This window comes from Larus michahellis, chromosome 15 (assembly GCF_964199755.1).
Source record: "Larus michahellis chromosome 15, bLarMic1.1, whole genome shotgun sequence".
Classification (NCBI taxonomy): Eukaryota; Metazoa; Chordata; class Aves; order Charadriiformes; family Laridae; genus Larus; species Larus michahellis.
Genome location: NC_133910.1, coordinates 1,797,052 through 1,814,980, shown reverse-complemented (window position 1 = coordinate 1,814,980; position 17,929 = coordinate 1,797,052). Strand labels below are relative to the sequence as shown.

Sequence of the window (17,929 nt, the reverse complement as noted above, 5' to 3'; positions counted from 1 at the left end):
CTGTCCTGTGAAGGAAACCAGCTCAAGCCAGCAGTCTCAGCCTCGTATTCCCAGTTCACACAGAAGGGGGGTGTTTCCGTCCCAACCATGGGGAACTCGTGTGTGCGAGCAGTAAGGATTGACCCAGCACACTAATAGCACAGAGGGGGCTATGCTGTCCCAGCTTTGGTGGACTGGCCTTGCCTTGGCAAGGGGGTGTCCTTGGGCAGAGAGAGCGGGCACCGATCCTGGACTGCCCTGAGCAGGGGACTTACTCCTACCTGCTCCTCACCTGAGACAAGACCTCACCTGAGACCCTTCATGGTCGACCTGGCACGGAGGGTGCAAGAGGCATGGAAAGACCCAGATGCTGCTGGTACCACAGTCCTGCTCCCAGGTGACTCCCCATGGTTTGGTCAGTCATAGGTGGCCATTGCCCACCATTGCCCTCGGAGGCCCTCATTCCTAGTGCAACCCGAAGACCGTGCTCCCACCACCCTGCTCTGCTCCAGCCTCTCCCAAGGAGCAGCTCCAGCAGCAAAGTCCACCCTATCTCCGACCTGCCCTTGGAGAAGCCCAAAGCCCGGAGTGTGGCAAGTCCTTTGTCACGCGCACGCTGTGGAATGGGGTAAATGGGCTCAGTGGGAGGGGTGAATGCAAGCCACCGTGCCCCATCTGCACCCCAAACTGCATGGCTACAGGAGGGGCTGAGAAGGGCAACGAACACCCATGGATTTTTTGAGGGGTCTTCTATGGCTGAGAGAACATGGTTGACAAGCAGTGGGGCACCACCATCTCTGACACCAAGGCTGTGGCTGGAAGTGCCCCAGCCCTTCTCCAGGAGGACAAGCACACGCCCAGCCCTGCTGCAGGCTCCAGCCTTCCTCTGAGCACCAAAGCGGGGGTGACTGCCTTAAACTCCAATCCTGCAGGATGGAGCCCATAGGTCTGCCGTGGCAAGGGCTGCGGAGACCTGAATTGCCCCACTTGGCTCCCAGGCTGGTCCAAGGGACGCCCCAGCTGCCTCTTCATCCTCACGGGGCTGACCCAAGGGACCTGCAAGCACCCTAGTGCTGCTGTCTCCCAGTGTGGCTGCATCCCAAGGGAATGCAGCGCGGTGGGACCGTCCCGGGAAGGTCTACCTGCAGTGGCAGGTGGGACAGGGGTCCGGGGCGTCCCTCTGATGGGCTGGCCAGGGAGAAAGGTCCCTGCTTAGCAATGCAGGAATGCAGGTCGGGCTGAATGCAGCGGAGGCGGGTCTGATCTGGTGCCCCACTAAGCCCCCATTCTTTCCCAGCCGGTGCATCTTGTATTCAGGCTGCCTGCTCCTAAGCAGAGCGTCTTTAATCCTTCCCTTGTCTCCTCCATTCCCTTTCAGGCCTTTGGCCAATGGGAAGGGGATGAGCAGCTCTCTCCAGGAAGGAAATTAAAAGCGGGGAGGAGGGTAGGGAGGAGGAGAGCGCGGGGAGGGGGACTTGGAAGGGGAGACAATCCTGGAGTGGAGATGCCAGTCATCGGGGTCTCAATAGCCCCATTCACCCTGCCCAGCCACACAGAAAATCAGGGTCACCAGGATCCATGCCCTGCCTGGAGACAACTGTTGCTTTATTCTTTTTAATTGCTGGAAAACGCAGAAAAGTTCACTTGTGTGTGTGGCTGGCTCTGGTGGGGGCTGCGCTGGGGGACGCGGGCGGCGGAGGGGCGGGAGGGACGGGGTGAGGCCGACGCGCAGCGAGAAGGGACACAAAAAGCAGCCGCACGTGAGGGTGGAGGCTGCGACCCGGCGCGGCGGAGAAGCCATCTGTACGGCTGGGCAGCCGGAGCAGCAGGCGGCTCGGGGATGGGGAGCTGGGAGGTGATGGGGACACAGTGGCTTCGTCCCCCGGGCACCCATGGAAAGGGTCTCCTGGGGTTTTGGGGTGGACAGACCAGCCCCAGGGCCAGCGGCCAGGCGGAGGAAGGACCTGTGCGGACAGACACGGTGTGGGTGGATGGGCAAGTGTCCCCACATCTCTGGGGATGGAGGTGCCTGGGCTGATGCTGCTGGCTGGAGACACAGTGACCGGGCAGCTCGAGGCACAGACACCACATAGAGACACCCTGTGGCACAGCCCACCCCCACCTGAGGATGCTGCCACACCTCCCAGACAGACACACGGCCATGCCACCTCCACCCTGAGACCCTGCTCCAAGTGCCACCCCATCAGGTGGATGGTTCCACCCCAGGTGGTGCTTCTGTCCTTCTGCACCCATGCAGCCAGCTCCAGGGATGTCCCAAAGGGCAGACGTACAGCCTCGGGGCTATAGAGGCGCAGCTATCCCAGCAGCCTTCTTGCTCTGCCATCCCTCCCTCTTGCTGTCCCATGTACCCAGATGTAGCTGAGCATAAACCTTGGGACACAGGCCACCATGGGTCACGTGCCACCGATCAGCAGCCCAGCAGGTCTGCACCGGCAGGTCCACAGCTGCCATCCAGCTTTGATGGGTGGCAAGTGCCCAGGGACACTCCAGGAGCAGGACACGAGTGCCTGGGCCACAGATGAAGCCAGTCCCAGCCCACCTCCATCAGGGACAACGCTGCCCTCTGTGAGCCTGGGTGATTTGTGCCTGTCACTGTCCCCAGATCTGGGTTGCACTTCTCTCCCCAGCCCAGCCTTTGCCCCCCTTTGCTCTGCCCTTTGCTGAACACTCAACTGTTCTTTCTGAAGAGCATCACAGATGTGCTGGCCATGCTGGAGGTCCTGCCTGCTCTCGTCCTACAGCTCGTCCTCATCCCACAACGTACTCCCAGGCACTCCGTGACCTATAGGACACAAGGGAGCATTACCTGAGGTCTCCATGATACCCGTGCCCCCTTGCAAGTCCTCACCTCACCCACCCTGTACCACCAACCCTGCCTACCGTCTTGGCTGGCGTGGGTCTGGCAAGCCCAGCGCAAGGAGAGGCAGGCAGCACCTGGCACACCAGCCAGCCTCTGAAGCAGGGGAGATGCCTGCTGAGCAGGGCCCAAGCCTCCAGCAGGTCTCCTGACGAGCCCCACAAGTGCTCCCTCACTACAAGGCCCAGAGACTCCCCTCTGCCACAGCTGGGATGAGGGATCACAAAAACCTCAGGGCAGGAGCAGAGCCCTCAAGGTAAGGAGCGCACAGCAGACAGGGAGGAGAAGGAGGAGGAGGTGAAGAAGGAGGAGAGACAGGTTTGTGGAGCACAGAAAGGAAACCCACTGCAGAGCACAAGCATCCCATGCTGTTCCCGGGCAGAGGGGCTGTGGGACACACCACCCCCTGAAACCCAGCCCGTGTGCCTGCAGCCTCAGCTCCCTTCCTGGCAGCTCTTTGTTTAAAGCCATAACTGCTGCTATTTTAAAACCATAACTTGACCAGCCCCGATCAAATGCAAACAGAGACCTTCCCCAGGCCACAGCCTGGGCAGACAGAAGGGAGCGTAACCACAGCTGGGGGACGAAAAGGCATTTGGGACACAAACCAGGCTCTGGATGTTCAGAGCGTTTTAAGGACACGAAGCGAAAGCGGAGGGTGCTGAGCCCTGAGGCTGCCAGACGGCTGGCCCAGGAGCAAGGGCAGAACTGGAAAAGCTTTCACACAGGTGCCAGGAGCACAAGGGGAAATGGTAAGCGTGGCAGCACGCGATGGCACCGTACACCAGGACAAAGAGACCTGGGGGAAGGAGGGTAACCACCAAGGTGTGGTGATGCCCCAGCTACCAGCTTCATAGGCCTGACAGAGGAGGGGTATGGTTAGGAAGGGGTTATATACAGTGAAACAGTACAGGAAAAAGTGCCTGAAGAAATCTTTGCAGGTGAAAATCCCAGGCTCTAATAATAAAAATGTAAAATTCAGATTGCGCACAAGGAGAACAGTAAGTCATCTGGAAATATTAAGTGGGACCAGGGAACGTGTAAGCTCAGACAGCGGAGGTGGGAGGTCACTTCCCCCACGTACAGACCGGCTTCGTCAAGACGAGATGCGGAGATAGGATTTGTGGGTGCAGTAAACGAAGCCTCTTGGAGCAACGAGGCTCCAAGACCCTCTTCGCAAAGATCTTGTTCTGGGTGGATCTTGAGTGCTTGGGACCGGGTGGAAGAGGCACCGGGGGAACTGCTCCATACTAAAAAGCACAGCACTGCCAGGTGTAACAGTGCAGCGGGACAGAGAGGGCCAGGTATAGCCCATAATAAGTTCGGGAAAAGGAAGTATGTAGAAATGGGGCATACTATCAACAAATACCCCAACCCCGAGATCCTAAACGTAACCTGGAGGTGATGTTAAATAGGCCCTGAGAAGCTTGGGTAAAGTGTGCACCACAATTCAAAAAGAAGATGAGGTGGTTGAACAGCCCGGCTCCCGGTTTGACGGGAGAGTTAACTGGAGGTACCATGGAAAACACTGGCGTTTCGGAAATGGAAAGCTTGTCTAGGAGAGAACAGGGAAGCCCACAAAACATGGCATTTCTTCTGGAAACAGGAAGGTAAAAAGCTAAAAACGGGTATGCGGAGCCCCCTGAAAAAGATGCTACAGCTGTTCGAAGAACATGCCCTTAAACCACCAAAAGGCAGAAAGCCAACTAAGGGCTGAGGGGATGCTCAGGGTCTAATGGGACCTCCAGGATGGTGAGGCCCCACGCCGCAGCTCAGCGTTTTCCCATGTTGGCCAGCAGCGGTGGGGAGAGCCCAGGCCTGGCGCACGTGCTCAGCAGGTCGCTCAGAGGAGCCAGATCAATTTGAAGTAAATCTAGAGGAAGCCCCAGACTGATGGGACAAGCTGGCTATGAGCACGTCCCCAGGACAGATGGTGTTTACTCGTGTCTGGGGACAACTTATATGATAAACCACAGAGGCTGCCGTGTGGGACCTCTCCTTCCAGCTGGGCAGCAGGCTGGTGGACAGTGGAACTTTCACCTCTGCAAAAGGGAGCTAAAACATGGAGATTCTCTCTGCTGTAGCACCAGCGAGAGCACAGAGCCTGCGCAGAAGGATGGGATTGTGGAGCGTGTGGCTGAACGTGGAGCTGGGCAGAAGCTGGCAGACCTCCTGCAAGGGGGGACCCTGTCTCAAACGCAGAGGATCCAGAGGGTCTGTCTGGATTGTCAGAAAGCTTCTGACGAGGCGCCACGTCACAGGTTATTAAAGAAACAAACCTGCTGTGGGAGCAGAAGAAAGGCTCTTCCATGAACTGAAAGGTGGCTGAAGGATCAGAAACAACATACAGGGCTGAACAGTCACTCATCAGGATGGAGGACAGTCAGCAGTGGGGTGCCCCGGGGACCAGCCCTGGGACCAGTCTTATATTCGACACCTTCATACATCCCCGGGAGAAGGGAGTGAAGAGGGAAATCTTCAGGTTCACAGATGACACTGAGCTCTTCTGGATGGCCAAAGGCTGTGTTGATGGCAAGTTTCAGAAGGATCTCACAAAACTGAGGGGCACAGAGGCAGGAGGAGAGCTTTGGTGGGGAGGAATGAAGGTGATGTTCCAAGGGAGAAGCAACCAGAGGGGGGCACTGGCATGGAGCTCAGGACAAGTGATTAAACTCGGGAGGAGAGCTGGGAGCCATCACTGACCTGGGGATTTCAGAGAACTGTTAATTGGCAGCAGCAGCAGCAGCCGAAAAAAGTCATCAAAATGTGTGATGAAGAAGAGTGTTGGCAACAAGATGGAAAGTGGTTTGTAGAAACTGTAGAAAACCTTGATGCGCCCTCGCCTTGGGTGCCGTGCGCTTGAGCTCTGGTTTTCACCGCTCAAGAAGGAGATAGAGGAGTTGACTTTCTTTGAACCTGCTCTGTGATAACCAACGAGATGAAGCGCCTGTCGTGCGAGAGGGGACTGGAAAGGCTGAGAGTCCCCTGTTTGGAAAGGGGAAGACCAAGGGAGGATATGAGCGAGGCTTGCAAAATCTTGGTGGACAAGATGAGCATGAATCTGCAGTTCTCCAGCAATCCTTGGAGGAAGGAGTGCCAGCAAGTGAGGGGTTTAAAACAGAGAAGCTAAAACTTCTTTACATAGTGGGGTTTGAACATCTCGAGCTTGCTACCGGGGCGGAAAAGGAGCCAGGCAACACTGGTTCAGAAAGGGAGTGGACAAGCTTGTGGACAGCAGGTCCATAAAGGGACACTGAAGGGACTAGGCAGGAATGTCTCCTCTAGCCTGTAACATAGCCAGCGGGGAGTGGGAGAGGAGGGGGGCCAGGCCCCTGGGAATAAATCCTATCTTCTTTTCCGCTGTCGGACACTCAGTCCTGGTGGCCCTCACCTCTGCAGGGCCCTGCCCCATGTGTCCCCAGCCACCCGCTCAGGGCACGGGGCCCTGGGGCTCCGCTCATGGTGCCTGGTGCTCCCTCGGGTTCTGCTGTGCCTCCTGCCCCCGTGCCCACCCCACTGTGCCCCCGCACTGGGGGGGTTCTGGGGGCTGGGGCCTCTCTGTGCCAGTGGGGATGGGGGAATTTGGTCTGCGGGAATTTTCTGCTGGTTTCTCCTTACGTTTGGTTTCTGCCCAAACTGGTTTGAAACCAAAGTGTTTTCTAAACTTCCTGCGAATTGGCAGCTGCTCGCGCCCCACAGCTCCCGCAGGACCGCTGCTGCCCTGTCTCCCGGCCAGAGCAATCCGCAGGAACGTCCCTCCCTGGGCAGCCGCAGCCGCCTGTTCTGGCGGATGCTCCCTGGGGCTGCCTTGCCCGGGACCCCAGCAGCCCCCTCCCTGGAGAGCCGTGCCCCGCAGAGGCTCCATCGCAGCCCTGTGCTCTGGCAGTCTGGGGGGGTTTCTCCATCCCCGTCCCAGCCAAAGCAGCCATTAAGTGATCCTGGCACAAACGCTGCCACAGCCTCGGGGATGGGGATGGGGACAGTGAGTGCGTTTTCAGAAGTGAAGAAGGGGATGGGGGCCCGCACCACCTCCCCGGCCTTTCTCAACACAGGACACGTGCACGAGCTGAGGTTTGCAGCCAGTACAGCTGCTCCCCAGCTTTCCCAGCAAGGATGGTGCCCGTGGGCCTGTGTTTGCAGCCTCGTGCTATGCTCACGTGCACAGAAGAGGAGACGATGGGGCTGGATGTGCCCCAGGCCTGCAGCTTCTCCAGCTTCCTCCTTTGGAAGGGAGCAGCTCCCTCTGCTCCCCCCCAGCACCAGCAGTGGGAGGTGAGGAGTCGAGCAGCAGCCGCAGGAAGGACAACTGATGCCAGGGTCACACATCCTCCTCCCTCCCCAGCCAGGTCCCAGCATGGGGCACGCGTGCTTCCAGTAAAGCAGACTGGTCCCCAAAGAGGATATTTAGGAGCGTATCCTGCGTTGTTCACACTTGGGACTGCCGCTGTTTGAGCGCATTTGCTCCCACAGGGCATTTCTGTGCACCAGTGATATGGGAAGGCCCATTCCCGCATGGGCAGTGCACGGGCAGCCGGTCCTGCCTCCCTGGACGTTGCCTATTGCCTGCCCCGCGACAGCACAGGGCTCCGGCCCCGCTGCCAGCACTCAACAGCCCGTCCTGCTTTGCAAAGCTCCCGGGGCCAGTCCCCACTACCCATCTTTGCCAGTCCCCACTGCCCATCACCAGTCCCCACTGCCCATTGCTGCCAGTCCCCTCTACCATCAGTACCAGTCCCCACTGCCCATCATTGCCAGCCCCCACTGCCTGTCGCTGCCGGCCCCCATTGCCCATCAGTGCCAGTCCCCTCTACCATCGCTGACGGTCGCCACCGCCCATTGCTGCGAGTCCCCACTGCCCATCGTCGCCAGCCCCCACTGCCCGTCGCTGCCGGTCCCCGCCGTCCCCGCTGCCCGGGGCCCTGTCCCGGCCCCGGCGCCGGAGGAAGGGCCGCCCCGGGGGGGCACAGCGATGTCCCCCCACCCGCCGAGGCTGCAGCGCAGCGGGGACCGGAGCGGAGTCGGGGACCGGAGCGGGGCCGGGCTGTCATTCCTTACCGCCGGCTGCCACCTAGCGCCGGCGGGGCCGGGGGCAGCGGGACCCCTGCGCGGGGAGGGACCCCCGGGACAGCCCCGGCGTCCCGCAGCACCCGCTCGGTGGGGGCTGGAGCCCAGCGCTGCTTCTGGGCCGGGGCTGGGGGGGGGGATGCTCCTCCAGACAGAGAGAAGCACAGGGCGGGTTAATGAGGCGAGTTCATTAAAGGGGTCTCTGCCCCATGTCCAGAGGTTCCCCCTTGCTCCTGAGGATGCCCCAGATGTGACGCGAAGACGTGTGCCATGAGAAGCCCGGACCACGGCCTCCCCCGCAGCTCGTGCTGGCCGGGCAGCGCATCCATGGGTCCTGCGCAAAGGGTCCCTTGGTGGCCTGCGCTGGAGAGGAGGGGTGAAAGTCCAGCCGCCTCCTGCAAGCGTGCCTCCGGCTCCGGCCCTTCTCTGCAAATATTGGGCTGGGGGCTGACCCGCAGAGGGGCTCCTGCCCTTTGCTCTGTTTGCCATTTCTCCCGGGGCTGTTTGGTTTCAGTTAATCATCCTGCAAAGGCAAACAGTGGAGGGACGGCATGCCCAGCACCACCCACGCCTGCCGGGCCTGGGGATCCTCGGCTATAGGATGGGTGACACCCAGGCATTGGCCGCCGGCTTGGGACCCCCGGGGAAGGGGGTCCAAAAGGGGAGCAGGCAGCGTGGACTCTGCTCCCTGCGGACACTGGTCAGGGTCAGGCGGCCTGGGGTGAGCGCTGGGGACCCCTCAGTCCTCTCCTCTCCGTAGGGCTGGGCTGGGCTGTCAGGGCTGGGGCTCGGCAGGCTCTTTGCAGGATGCCAGAGTAGGAATATGGATCCCAAAGTAGAATAAAGGAGACGGGCAGGTCCTGGCCCCACGTCTGGGCCAAGCAGTTGTGTAGGAACCGGGGAGGGTGAGGAGCTCAGCCTGGCGCAGCAGGAGGGTGCTCGTCTCCCCTCCTGCACCCCATGTCAGCTCTCTGCAAATGCCCACCGCTGCCGAGGCCCACGTGGCCAGGGCCGTGCAGGGCCACCAGCTGCCCCACTCCCCCCTGGCAGCCCCCCCGAGCCCAGCTGGCCGGCCCCGCTGGCCGCAGTCTGAAGGTCACGCTGCTGCGCACTGGGGACAGCACAGAGTCCGGGATCTCGCGGGCGCGCTGGGGCTCAGGAGCACTCTGAAGCCACCGGTCACAATGTTTTGGGGTCTCCTGTCCCTCCTCCTCTTTGCCGTGGTCAGCGGGACCCCCGTCGGGGACCAGGATGAGGATATCCAAGTGCAGGAGAATTTTGAGGCTGAGCGGGTAATGGCGGCTTGCGGTCCCTTAATTCTGGGGCAGAAGGGATAGGGGAAAGCTTTATTTCCTTCTCCTCCAGAAAGGAGGGAGATATTTATCCATGCCCGTGTCAGGCTGTGTGGGGCAGGCATTGGCAGCGTGTCCTTCCCGGGGTGCCACCCCCCCAGCTCTGGCCGTTGGGATGGCCTCAGCTCGGCAAACACCTCAGCCAGGCGGCCGGAGCCCGAGCGGCTGGGGCTGGTGAATCCCATGAGATGCCTGTTGATCCGCCCAGCCTAAGAGGTGCTGGCAGGGCCCGCGGGGAGCCCCAGCGCGCAGGATTCGTGCAGGATGCAGCGTGCCGGGGAGATGTCCCGCAGGCAGCCCTGTCCCCTGCCAGGCTCTGAGCAGCCCCACATGTGTGCCTGGGTCTGGGGTCCCCTGGGACACACAGGGAGACGCCAGCCTGATGCCTCCAGCTCTGCCTGGTGGTCAGGGAACCCAGGAAAATCCTGCTTCGTGCTGATCCGCTTCCTAAATCCTGCAGCAGCTCTGGCCTTGGCACCCTGCACCATCATCCCCCCAGTTGCTCTCTGGGCCAGGAATATTTCAGCTCTGCAGGAAACCAGGAGGTGCCCTACCTCGGTGGAAAGGGCTGGCGGTGATGTCCCTTTTTTCTCCCCGCAGATGTACGGGAAGTGGTACGACATCGCCATCGGCACGACCTGCACGTGGATGAAGAACTACAAGGAGAAGTTCAGCATGGGCACGCTGGTGCTGGGCCCTGGCCCCAGCAACGACCAGATCAGCACCGCCAGCACCCGGCTGCGGTAGGGGCACTGCCGTGGGTGCTCGAGCCTCCCCCAGAGCCACCCCACGATCTCCCAGGGGCTGGGACAGGACACGGGAGTTGCTTGCCCTGGCTGGCATCAGAGCCCTGAGGAGGGTCTGGGTTGAGCTCAAACACCCAGGGGGATTTCAGGGGTCCTGCGCCATGGCCTTGGTGCCCAAGACATGATTTTTGTGCAATAACCAGAAAAACGATCACTCCAAGGAGCTGCTTGTTTTCCTCCTCCCTCCAGGCAAGGTGACTGCACGCGTATCTCAGGAGAGTACCTGAAAACCAGCACTCCCGGCAAATACACCTACTATAACCCCAGTAAGTTGGGCTCGCTGCTGACCCGCTCATCCGCAAGAGCTGTGCCATGGCTGGGTGATGGGAACCAGTGCCAGGGTTTGGGAGAGTGGGGCTCCGAAACCACTCCACAGTTTGGGTCATTTCCAGCCAAAGTATGGAGTGAAGTTTGAGGAAAGGGGCTCAGGGGCAGGGGCTCTCACCACTGTCCCTGCATAGGCACAGGATTATGAGACGTTCCAGCAGATCCCTCCTGTCCCCAAGGGCCCAAGCTGCTGCAGGATCCCACCAGCCACATCTCAGGAGCGTTGGTGGTGCCTCAGTTGTCCACAACCCTCGGTTTCCAATCCCCTCGACTAAGAAGAGGCTGGTGAGCCTAAAGGGACTCAGGGTTGTATCAGAGTCCGCTTCCCAAAAATCAGCTGTTTTCTTGAATTAGCTGCCTGATTTCAGCCCCCAGCTCTGGGATTGTCCTACACTGCCCCGTTTCTCCCCAAGGGACAGGAATGATGTTCCCTGTGTCTCTGTCTCACCAGAATGGGATGTGTCTATCCAGTCCTATGTGCTCCGCACCAATTATGAAGAATATGCTGTCATTCTGATGAAGAAGAAAAGTAGTTTTGGCCCAAGCACCACCCTGAAGCTGTACGGTACGTCTGGCTATGGTACTTGAGGACCAATACAGCTCAGGAACACCACCCAATGGTCCCTCAGGTCCCTTGGCCTTGAGGCACCTGACCATGGCTTTGGAAGTGGTGCTTTGGACCAGTTCATCTTCAGCACTGCAGAGGCTGAGTCTTGTGGCTCAGCTTAAAGCCACATCACACAGTGACCATCCAAACCAGCCCATTGTTTGGGATGAAGGTGGCAACATCTGCTTGGAAGAAACCCTGCAGTGGCAGGAGATGCTGTCTTTTGTGATTGAAAAACATTAGAATCACTTTGTCCGAGCCCTTGCTCAAGGCTGGTCAAGAGCAACAGAGGAGGGGTTGGGTAGGATCAGGAGGCTGGTACTGGGCTTGCCTGTAGCTGCCTGAGCTCTGCAGGTCGGTGGGTGGTTGGGGGACTGCATGCAGACCCCCTCCCACCCCAACCCTGTTCACAGCCTGTTCCCTTGCCCAGGGAGGAACCCGGAGCTGCGGGAGGACCTCATCGAGTCTTTCCAGCAGCTGGCTTTAGAGATGGGCATCCCCGCGGACTCCATCTTCATCCTGGCCAACAGAGGTAACCCACCACGAGGCACTTCTTCCATTGCCTGTCCCCCCAGAATGCCAGAGCACTGGGGCTGCTCCTTCTTGGTGCGCAAGGCTGGGGAGAAAGGGGGACAGTCAGGATGGAGGGAGGAGAGACAAGGGCTTTAATAGGGTGGGATGGGAATAAGAGAAGGCCATGTATCAGTTAGGCTTCCACCAGCTTCCAGTTAGTGGGGTCCTTGCTGGGCTGTCAGGTCAACGCACCCCACAACGTTGTACTGGAATGAGGGCGCAGGACACCCAGGGTCACTCAAGACCCCATGACTGGGTGCTCCCAAGGACCCGAGGAGCTTCTTGCTCAGCCTGGGGTTCAGAAGGTGCTAGCATGACGGAGGTGGGTGTGGGGATTTCAGGGTGATGCTCCTGTAAGTGGGAGGTGGAAAGCAGCAAGAAGGGAAGAATGTTGGGGTGAAACTGGGGGGCATCCCCTTCCCCGGGGTCCTGTGTATGCACAGTGCAGGACCACAGTGAGATGAGTGCATCAGGGTGCCTCCCCTCTCATGCTGCTGATCTTCTCTCCTGTCATCTGGGCCAGGTGAATGCGTTCCTCAGGAGACTGCAGCTGCCTCCCAGGTGAGTGGTGCAGCCCGGGACCTCCTGAGATGGCTGGGGACATCCCCTCCAAGCCAAACCTACTGGAGACCCGGTGTCCAGGGACCAAGGTCTGTGGGCAGGACACATTGTTTGGGCAGCAGCTCTGCTGACTGCCCTGGGAGATGCTCTTTCATCTCTGCTGATGGGCTTTGCCTGCGAGGACGGGGACACAGGCAGGCACGGGCCGCAGGGTGAGCGTCCTGGGGCCAGGTGGGCACTAGGGCTCAATTCCAAGTGGAAGGCAACGGTCCTTTCCTACTCTGATTTTTGTTCACGGGGTGAAAGTTGCTGCATGTGGAGCCTGGTGTCTCCTTGCCTGGCTGGGTGCCCCAACCATGATGTGGACCCCCCCTCCAGGGATGGGGAAGCAGCTCAGTGCCCCACTGATCCTTCAGCTACAGTCACGCAACAGGGTTGAGTTTAGAAGGATTTTCAAGGCGGGGGGGACTTTCATAGGAGAAACAATGCAGTTGATTCGAGAGCAGGTAACACACCACCTTACACCAGCAAGAGCGGAGACATGTCCCCAGCACAGGGCATGACTGCGGCACTTTGGGTGTCTTTATTCAAAATATATGATCCTGGTGCCCACCCATGATGAGCACAGGGCTGGGAAGACCATGATGTGGGGAGGGATCACAGCCTGTTGACCCGAGATCGATGACTGGAGATGTGCTGGCAGCACCGAGGAGGGTTGGAGCCTGGACGGGCTGCAGCACCCAGCAGAGCTGCCCCCACCATTGCCCATCCCGGGGGCAGCAGGGGTCCGGGGGCGATGGGGTGGGCAGCAGGTCCCACGGGCAGGGGCTGACAGCAGCTCTGTGCTTCCTTCCCTGTGCAGAGGGCGCGGAGAGCAGTCCTGCCCCCCGAGGAGGGCTCGGCCGCGGGACCCCTGCCCCCTTACATCGGCAATAAGGAAGGTATGTCCCAGGGGAGGGGGGCTGCATGGGGTGTCCCCCTGCCCTGCATCCCTGTTTGCCTGTGACAGCCCATGCTGCGCTCATCCCCAGACTCGTGCCGCCTGAGCCGGGACCCCGGGCCCTGCAGCGGGATGCTCTCCCGCTTCTTCTACAACTCCTCCTCCATGGCCTGCGAATCCTTCCTCTACGGCGGCTGTCTGGGCAACGGCAACAACTTCTACTCGGAGAAGGAGTGCCTGCAGGCGTGCCGGACCGAGGGTGAGCGGGACCACCAGGAGACATCCCGGTGGGGTGTGGGCATGGGAGGTGCCTTTGCTGAGGCATCAGAGGAGATCTGAGAGAGACCCCATGTGTCCAGCATCCATGTGGGAGGTGTGGGGGCCCTGAACCCCGGCCCTCAGAGCAGCCCCTTGTCCCCACAGCTGCCTGCAGGCTGCCCATCGTCCAGGGTCCCTGCCAGAAGCCGGTGACACGCTGGGCCTTCGACGCCACTCAGGGCAAGTGCATCACGTTCAGCTACGGAGGCTGCAAGGGTAACGGGAACCAGTTCTACTCGGAGAAGGAGTGCAAGGAGTACTGCGGGGCTCCTTCTCTGGCAGGTACCCCCACCCGGCCCGCACCCTGCCTGCACCCTGCCTGCACCACACCGTGCTGTGCTGGGGGACCCAGGGCAGCAGCCTGCACCATCTCCTGTCCTGCTCCGGGCTGGGTCTGGGTGTGCTGGGTCTGCCTGGGCTTGGGATGGGGCTGTCCTGGATCTGGGTGGGTCCAGGATGGGGCTGTCCTGGATCTGGGTGGGCCCAGGATGGGGCTGTCCTGGGTCAGGGACTCTGACGAACTGAGGAACATGGTCATTAATCCACAGACAGTATCACACAGGGGGACTGTGTAGACTGCAGATATACTGAGGCCATGACTAAACTTCAAAATGGTCTTGGTAAAAGGGGAAATGGCCCAAGCAGGCTGGGGTGCCATGGGGAGCAGCAGAGGCAACAGCCCCCAGGAGAGGATGCCACTGAGGGAAGAGTGGCTGAAAGATTTGGGGGGGCTGTAGGGACCCTGACACCGAATAAGGACCAAAACAGGGTCCCCGCCGGGGGTGTACCCTCCATGCAATGCCTGACAGACCCTCCAGCTCTAGTCATCATGGGGGTTTCCATCTTGAACCTCCTAGGGAGACACAATGGGCACTGCTCAGCCCGTGGGATGGATGGACCAGCAGGTTTTTGGGAGTGTGACGGGGAAAATCTTCCCACAAAGGGCAAGCTCAAGGGTCTTCAACCACAGCCAGCCCTGGGCGAGTCCTGTGGGGCAGGAGCTGGGCACTCCCCATGCCCCATGGATGGGAAATGGGGCCAGAGTAGCGTGTCTTAGCGCAGAGCCCATCTTTTATTATCCCTGTCACCAATATAAAGTTCATTAATGCCACCATTGCGGGTGACAGGACGTGAAGTGACATCCCAGGACAGCATGGGGGTGCATGGAGGGTCCGGACCACTTCTCCCCATCACTGACAGCAGGGACAAAGTGGGAAGCATCAGCCATCGCCATCTGTCTGTGGGGCTAGGAGGGGCTCTGTGGGTCCGTCTGTCACTCCATGTGTCTATCCACTTGCAGAGGACGAGGAATTTCTGCATCTGTCAAACTGACGCGGGTGGAGGACGAGCTGCCGGCACCCAGCACTGGGGCCCAGCAGGAGGGTGCCAGGAGCTGCTGGCAGCGGCACAGGAGATGTCTCCAGCAGTAAATGTCGCTAATGTGACCAATGAGCCCAGTGTCCATCCTCAAGCTGGTGGAGAGCAGGGTGGGGTGTCCAGGAGGGGCAGAGGACACCGTGGGGTCCTCGCTGGCCTCCCCAATGGCGTGTCCCCCCGCTTTGTGGGGATGCTGGGGGGTCCCCACTGAGTCTCTCTCCCTGCCTCAGCTGCTCTCTGCCCACGCTGTGCTGTGCTGGCCAACGGGGCACTGGGGGGCTCAGGGCGTCCCGCTGGCTGGGGTTCAGCCCCCCATCTCCTGGGGGCCGGTGGTGGGCAGCTGGGAAGGGGGCAGCAGGACCAATAATTGCTGCTGCATGGAGGTCATAGCAGGAAGGGCATGGTGCGACCAGGGGGGCAGTCACGGGCTGGGGTAGGGCTCATGGAGAGGGATGGGGATCACGGCGGGGGGGGAGGTCACAGCAAGGGCATCAGAGGGGAACCTGAGGGGTCACAGAAGGGGTTTAGGGTCCCCAGGGCTCTGTGGTGGGTCACAGCAGGGAATTACAGATGTTACAGTGGGTCACAGGGGGATTATTGTGGATCACAGGAGGGAATTACGGGGTTGTGAGTGTCACAGGGAGAAAATGGGGGTGTCACAGGAGGGGATTACAGCGGTTGTGGGGATCGCAGGGGGCCATAGAGGTCCCAGAAGAGGACTACAGGGAATTTGGGGCCTACAGGGGTCCCAGGAGGGGATTACAAGGGTTGTGGGGTTCACAGGTGGGGGTCCCGGCAGGGAATTAGAAGTGTTTTGGGGGGGCTCCGGGGTGCTGGGGGCAGGGGTGGGTGGCAGGAGAGGATTATGTGGGTTATGGGGGTCGCGGGGCAGCTATGGCCGTCCCAGGAGGGGGTTACTGGGTTCCCAGGGGTCCCAGGCAGAGGAGCCATGAAGCTCACAGGAGGGGTCTGCAAAGGTCTCGGGGAGCCATGAGGGGCCCAGGAGGGGGTGACGGGGGTTATGGGGGTACACATGGGGGCCCGGGAAGGGTTACGAGGGGCCGTGGGGGATCACAGGGGTCCTGGGGGCGCGCCCAGGGCGGGCCGAAGGCAGGCGCGGGCCCCGCCGCCGGCCGCGCTCCGCGCCCTGCTGGCCCCTGGCGGCCGCCGTACCCGGCGCCGCGCGCGCCCCGTCCCCCGGCGGCGAGGCGGAAGAGGCAAGATGGCGACGGCGGCGGGAGCCCCGTGCCGCCTCCGCTCCCCGCGCCCGGCCTCCAGCGGCGGCGCCCGGCGGGGCTGAGCCGCCGCCCCGGCCCCACCGCCGCCGGCAGGAGCCCCCCTGTCTCCCCGCACCGCCCCGGTCCCGGGCCATGCCCGGTTAGCGCCCCGCACCCCGGCACACGGCGGGGCCCCGGCTGAGCCCTCTCCCCGCCGCTGCGGGCCGGGCCGGGCCGAGCCCGCACACCTCCGCCCTGCCGAGCCCGGGAGGCCCCTCATGGCCGGCCCAGCCCTGCCCCAGCCCTGATTTTCCCGCGCCGCTGTGAGTCCCCCCGATGCCCCCTGCCCCGGGGCCGCCCTGCCCCTGAGCCCCGGCGCAGCGGCCCCTTTCCCGCAAGTGGTGGCGCAGGTGTGGGACCAGAAAGATGTTCTCGGCCCTGAAGAAGCTGGTGGGCTCGGACCAGACTCCGGTCAGAGACAAGAATATCCCTGCGGGGCTGCAGTCCATGAACCAGGCTCTGCAGAGGAGGTTTGCCAAGGGAGTCCAGTATAACAGTGAGTCGGAGCCCAGGTTCGGGGGGTCTGGCGGGGGCCACGGCTGGCCCCGGGTGGGAGGCGAGACGCGTCGGTGTGGCCCATCTGATGTCCCATAGCGTGGTGGGACTGTGACATGCATATGCTTTCGTTGTGTGTGGTGGTGCTTTTGCCGGTATTTGCCCAAAGCCAAGTTTGCAATGAAATATTAGAGCTTGCGGAAGCGTGGGAGGCAGGAGGGATGGGAAACTTTTCTCTTTCTGTGCGGGACTCGGGAACCTGTAGTGCAGCAGTGTCCCCAGTCAGCAGATGTCCTGAACGGCAGCCTGCTTTCCGCTGATTGTGGCACAAGAGAGAATTCCTTGTAAATCAATTTTTGTCAGTTAAACCATCAAGAGAGTAACTCCCCTGAGTGTGTGGGTGACCTTCCCTGCAGCCCAGGATAATGGTATTTATAATTAAGCTCTAGTGGTTATATGATAAGGGTCTATTGAAAAGCTCTGCCCTGCCAGGCTTCAATACAAGGGGAGTGATGTATGCCTTTATGTGCCCTTGGTACATAATTTCATTCTGATTATCTGTTTCTGCAACTGATACGTTTGCTCTTTTCTCAGGGAACGTCTTCAGAATTTTTTTTACTTTCAGTGTTGAGGCTCAGGGTTGCGTTTTCCCCCTGATGCTCAGTAAAGGTTATTTCTAATGTTTCAGGAGGGCACTGCAAGTATGTGAAATACATCCCAAAATAACAATTGTGAGACAGGGACGGTAGTTATGTCATCCTTGCTGAAAATAGAGATGGTACCAGAGAGCGCTGCGAGTATCAGCTCATCTGTGTGGATCCAGGTGGGCAGGGAAGTCAGACTGCAGAAGGCCGAGAGACTGGCGGTTTAGAAGGAAACTGATTTGTAAACGTGGCACTGAGTACATTCTGCAAAGGCACACGTGTTGGAGGAATGGAGCTTAGGTTGGATCTTAATCTGAAAGAGAACATGAAGGGAGGGGTTTGCACTTTGGGGTTTGGGGATAGGTTTTTTTGCTTTTTTTTTTAGTGTTATCACTGTTGACTGGGCTTTTGAATGGATATATTTTGAAGCTCTGTGCTATACTAGGGAGAGCATTTGGTGCCTTTGTCCATCGCGCATCTGTTAGATATGCCAGTAGTGCTTAATTTAGAAAATTAGTGTCTTAGCAAGCAGTCAGGAATGTGAACAGAAGCACAGTGTTGTTAAGAGACTTTATTTCCAGTGAAAGACAGGAGGTGAGGATGAAACTATTATGCCTCGGAATACAGCACTGCGTGGTTAAACACGTACCTGGAGATCTGTTGGTTAAAGACCATTGATCTGTGCAGAGGCTTCGTGCATCCCACAGACCAGAACACATCCACGTGCGTCA

General features: G+C 59.9%; 2 protein-coding genes across 2 annotated transcripts in view; both read left to right on the top strand.

Moving 5' to 3' along the window:
* Positions 1–9,029: 9,029 nt before the first annotated feature.
* Positions 9,030–14,850, top strand: AMBP (alpha-1-microglobulin/bikunin precursor). Its single transcript, XM_074608551.1, has 10 exons — positions 9,030–9,213; positions 9,874–10,016; positions 10,269–10,345; positions 10,858–10,971; positions 11,444–11,545; positions 12,110–12,147; positions 13,010–13,088; positions 13,179–13,346; positions 13,511–13,687; positions 14,706–14,850. The coding sequence occupies exons 1-10, from the start codon at positions 9,106–9,108 to the stop codon at positions 14,735–14,737; spliced, it is 1,038 nt and encodes a 345-aa protein (XP_074464652.1). The 5' UTR covers positions 9,030–9,105; the 3' UTR covers positions 14,738–14,850.
* A 1,124-nt stretch (positions 14,851–15,974) lies between these two features.
* Positions 15,975–17,929, top strand: part of RABL6 (RAB, member RAS oncogene family like 6) — a 67,559-nt gene continuing 65,604 nt past the window's right edge. The window contains exon 1 of the mRNA XM_074608260.1: positions 15,975–16,555. Within this exon, the coding sequence (XP_074464361.1) occupies positions 16,426–16,555 (130 nt within the window). The 5' untranslated portion in view covers positions 15,975–16,425. The remainder of the gene's footprint in view (positions 16,556–17,929) is intronic.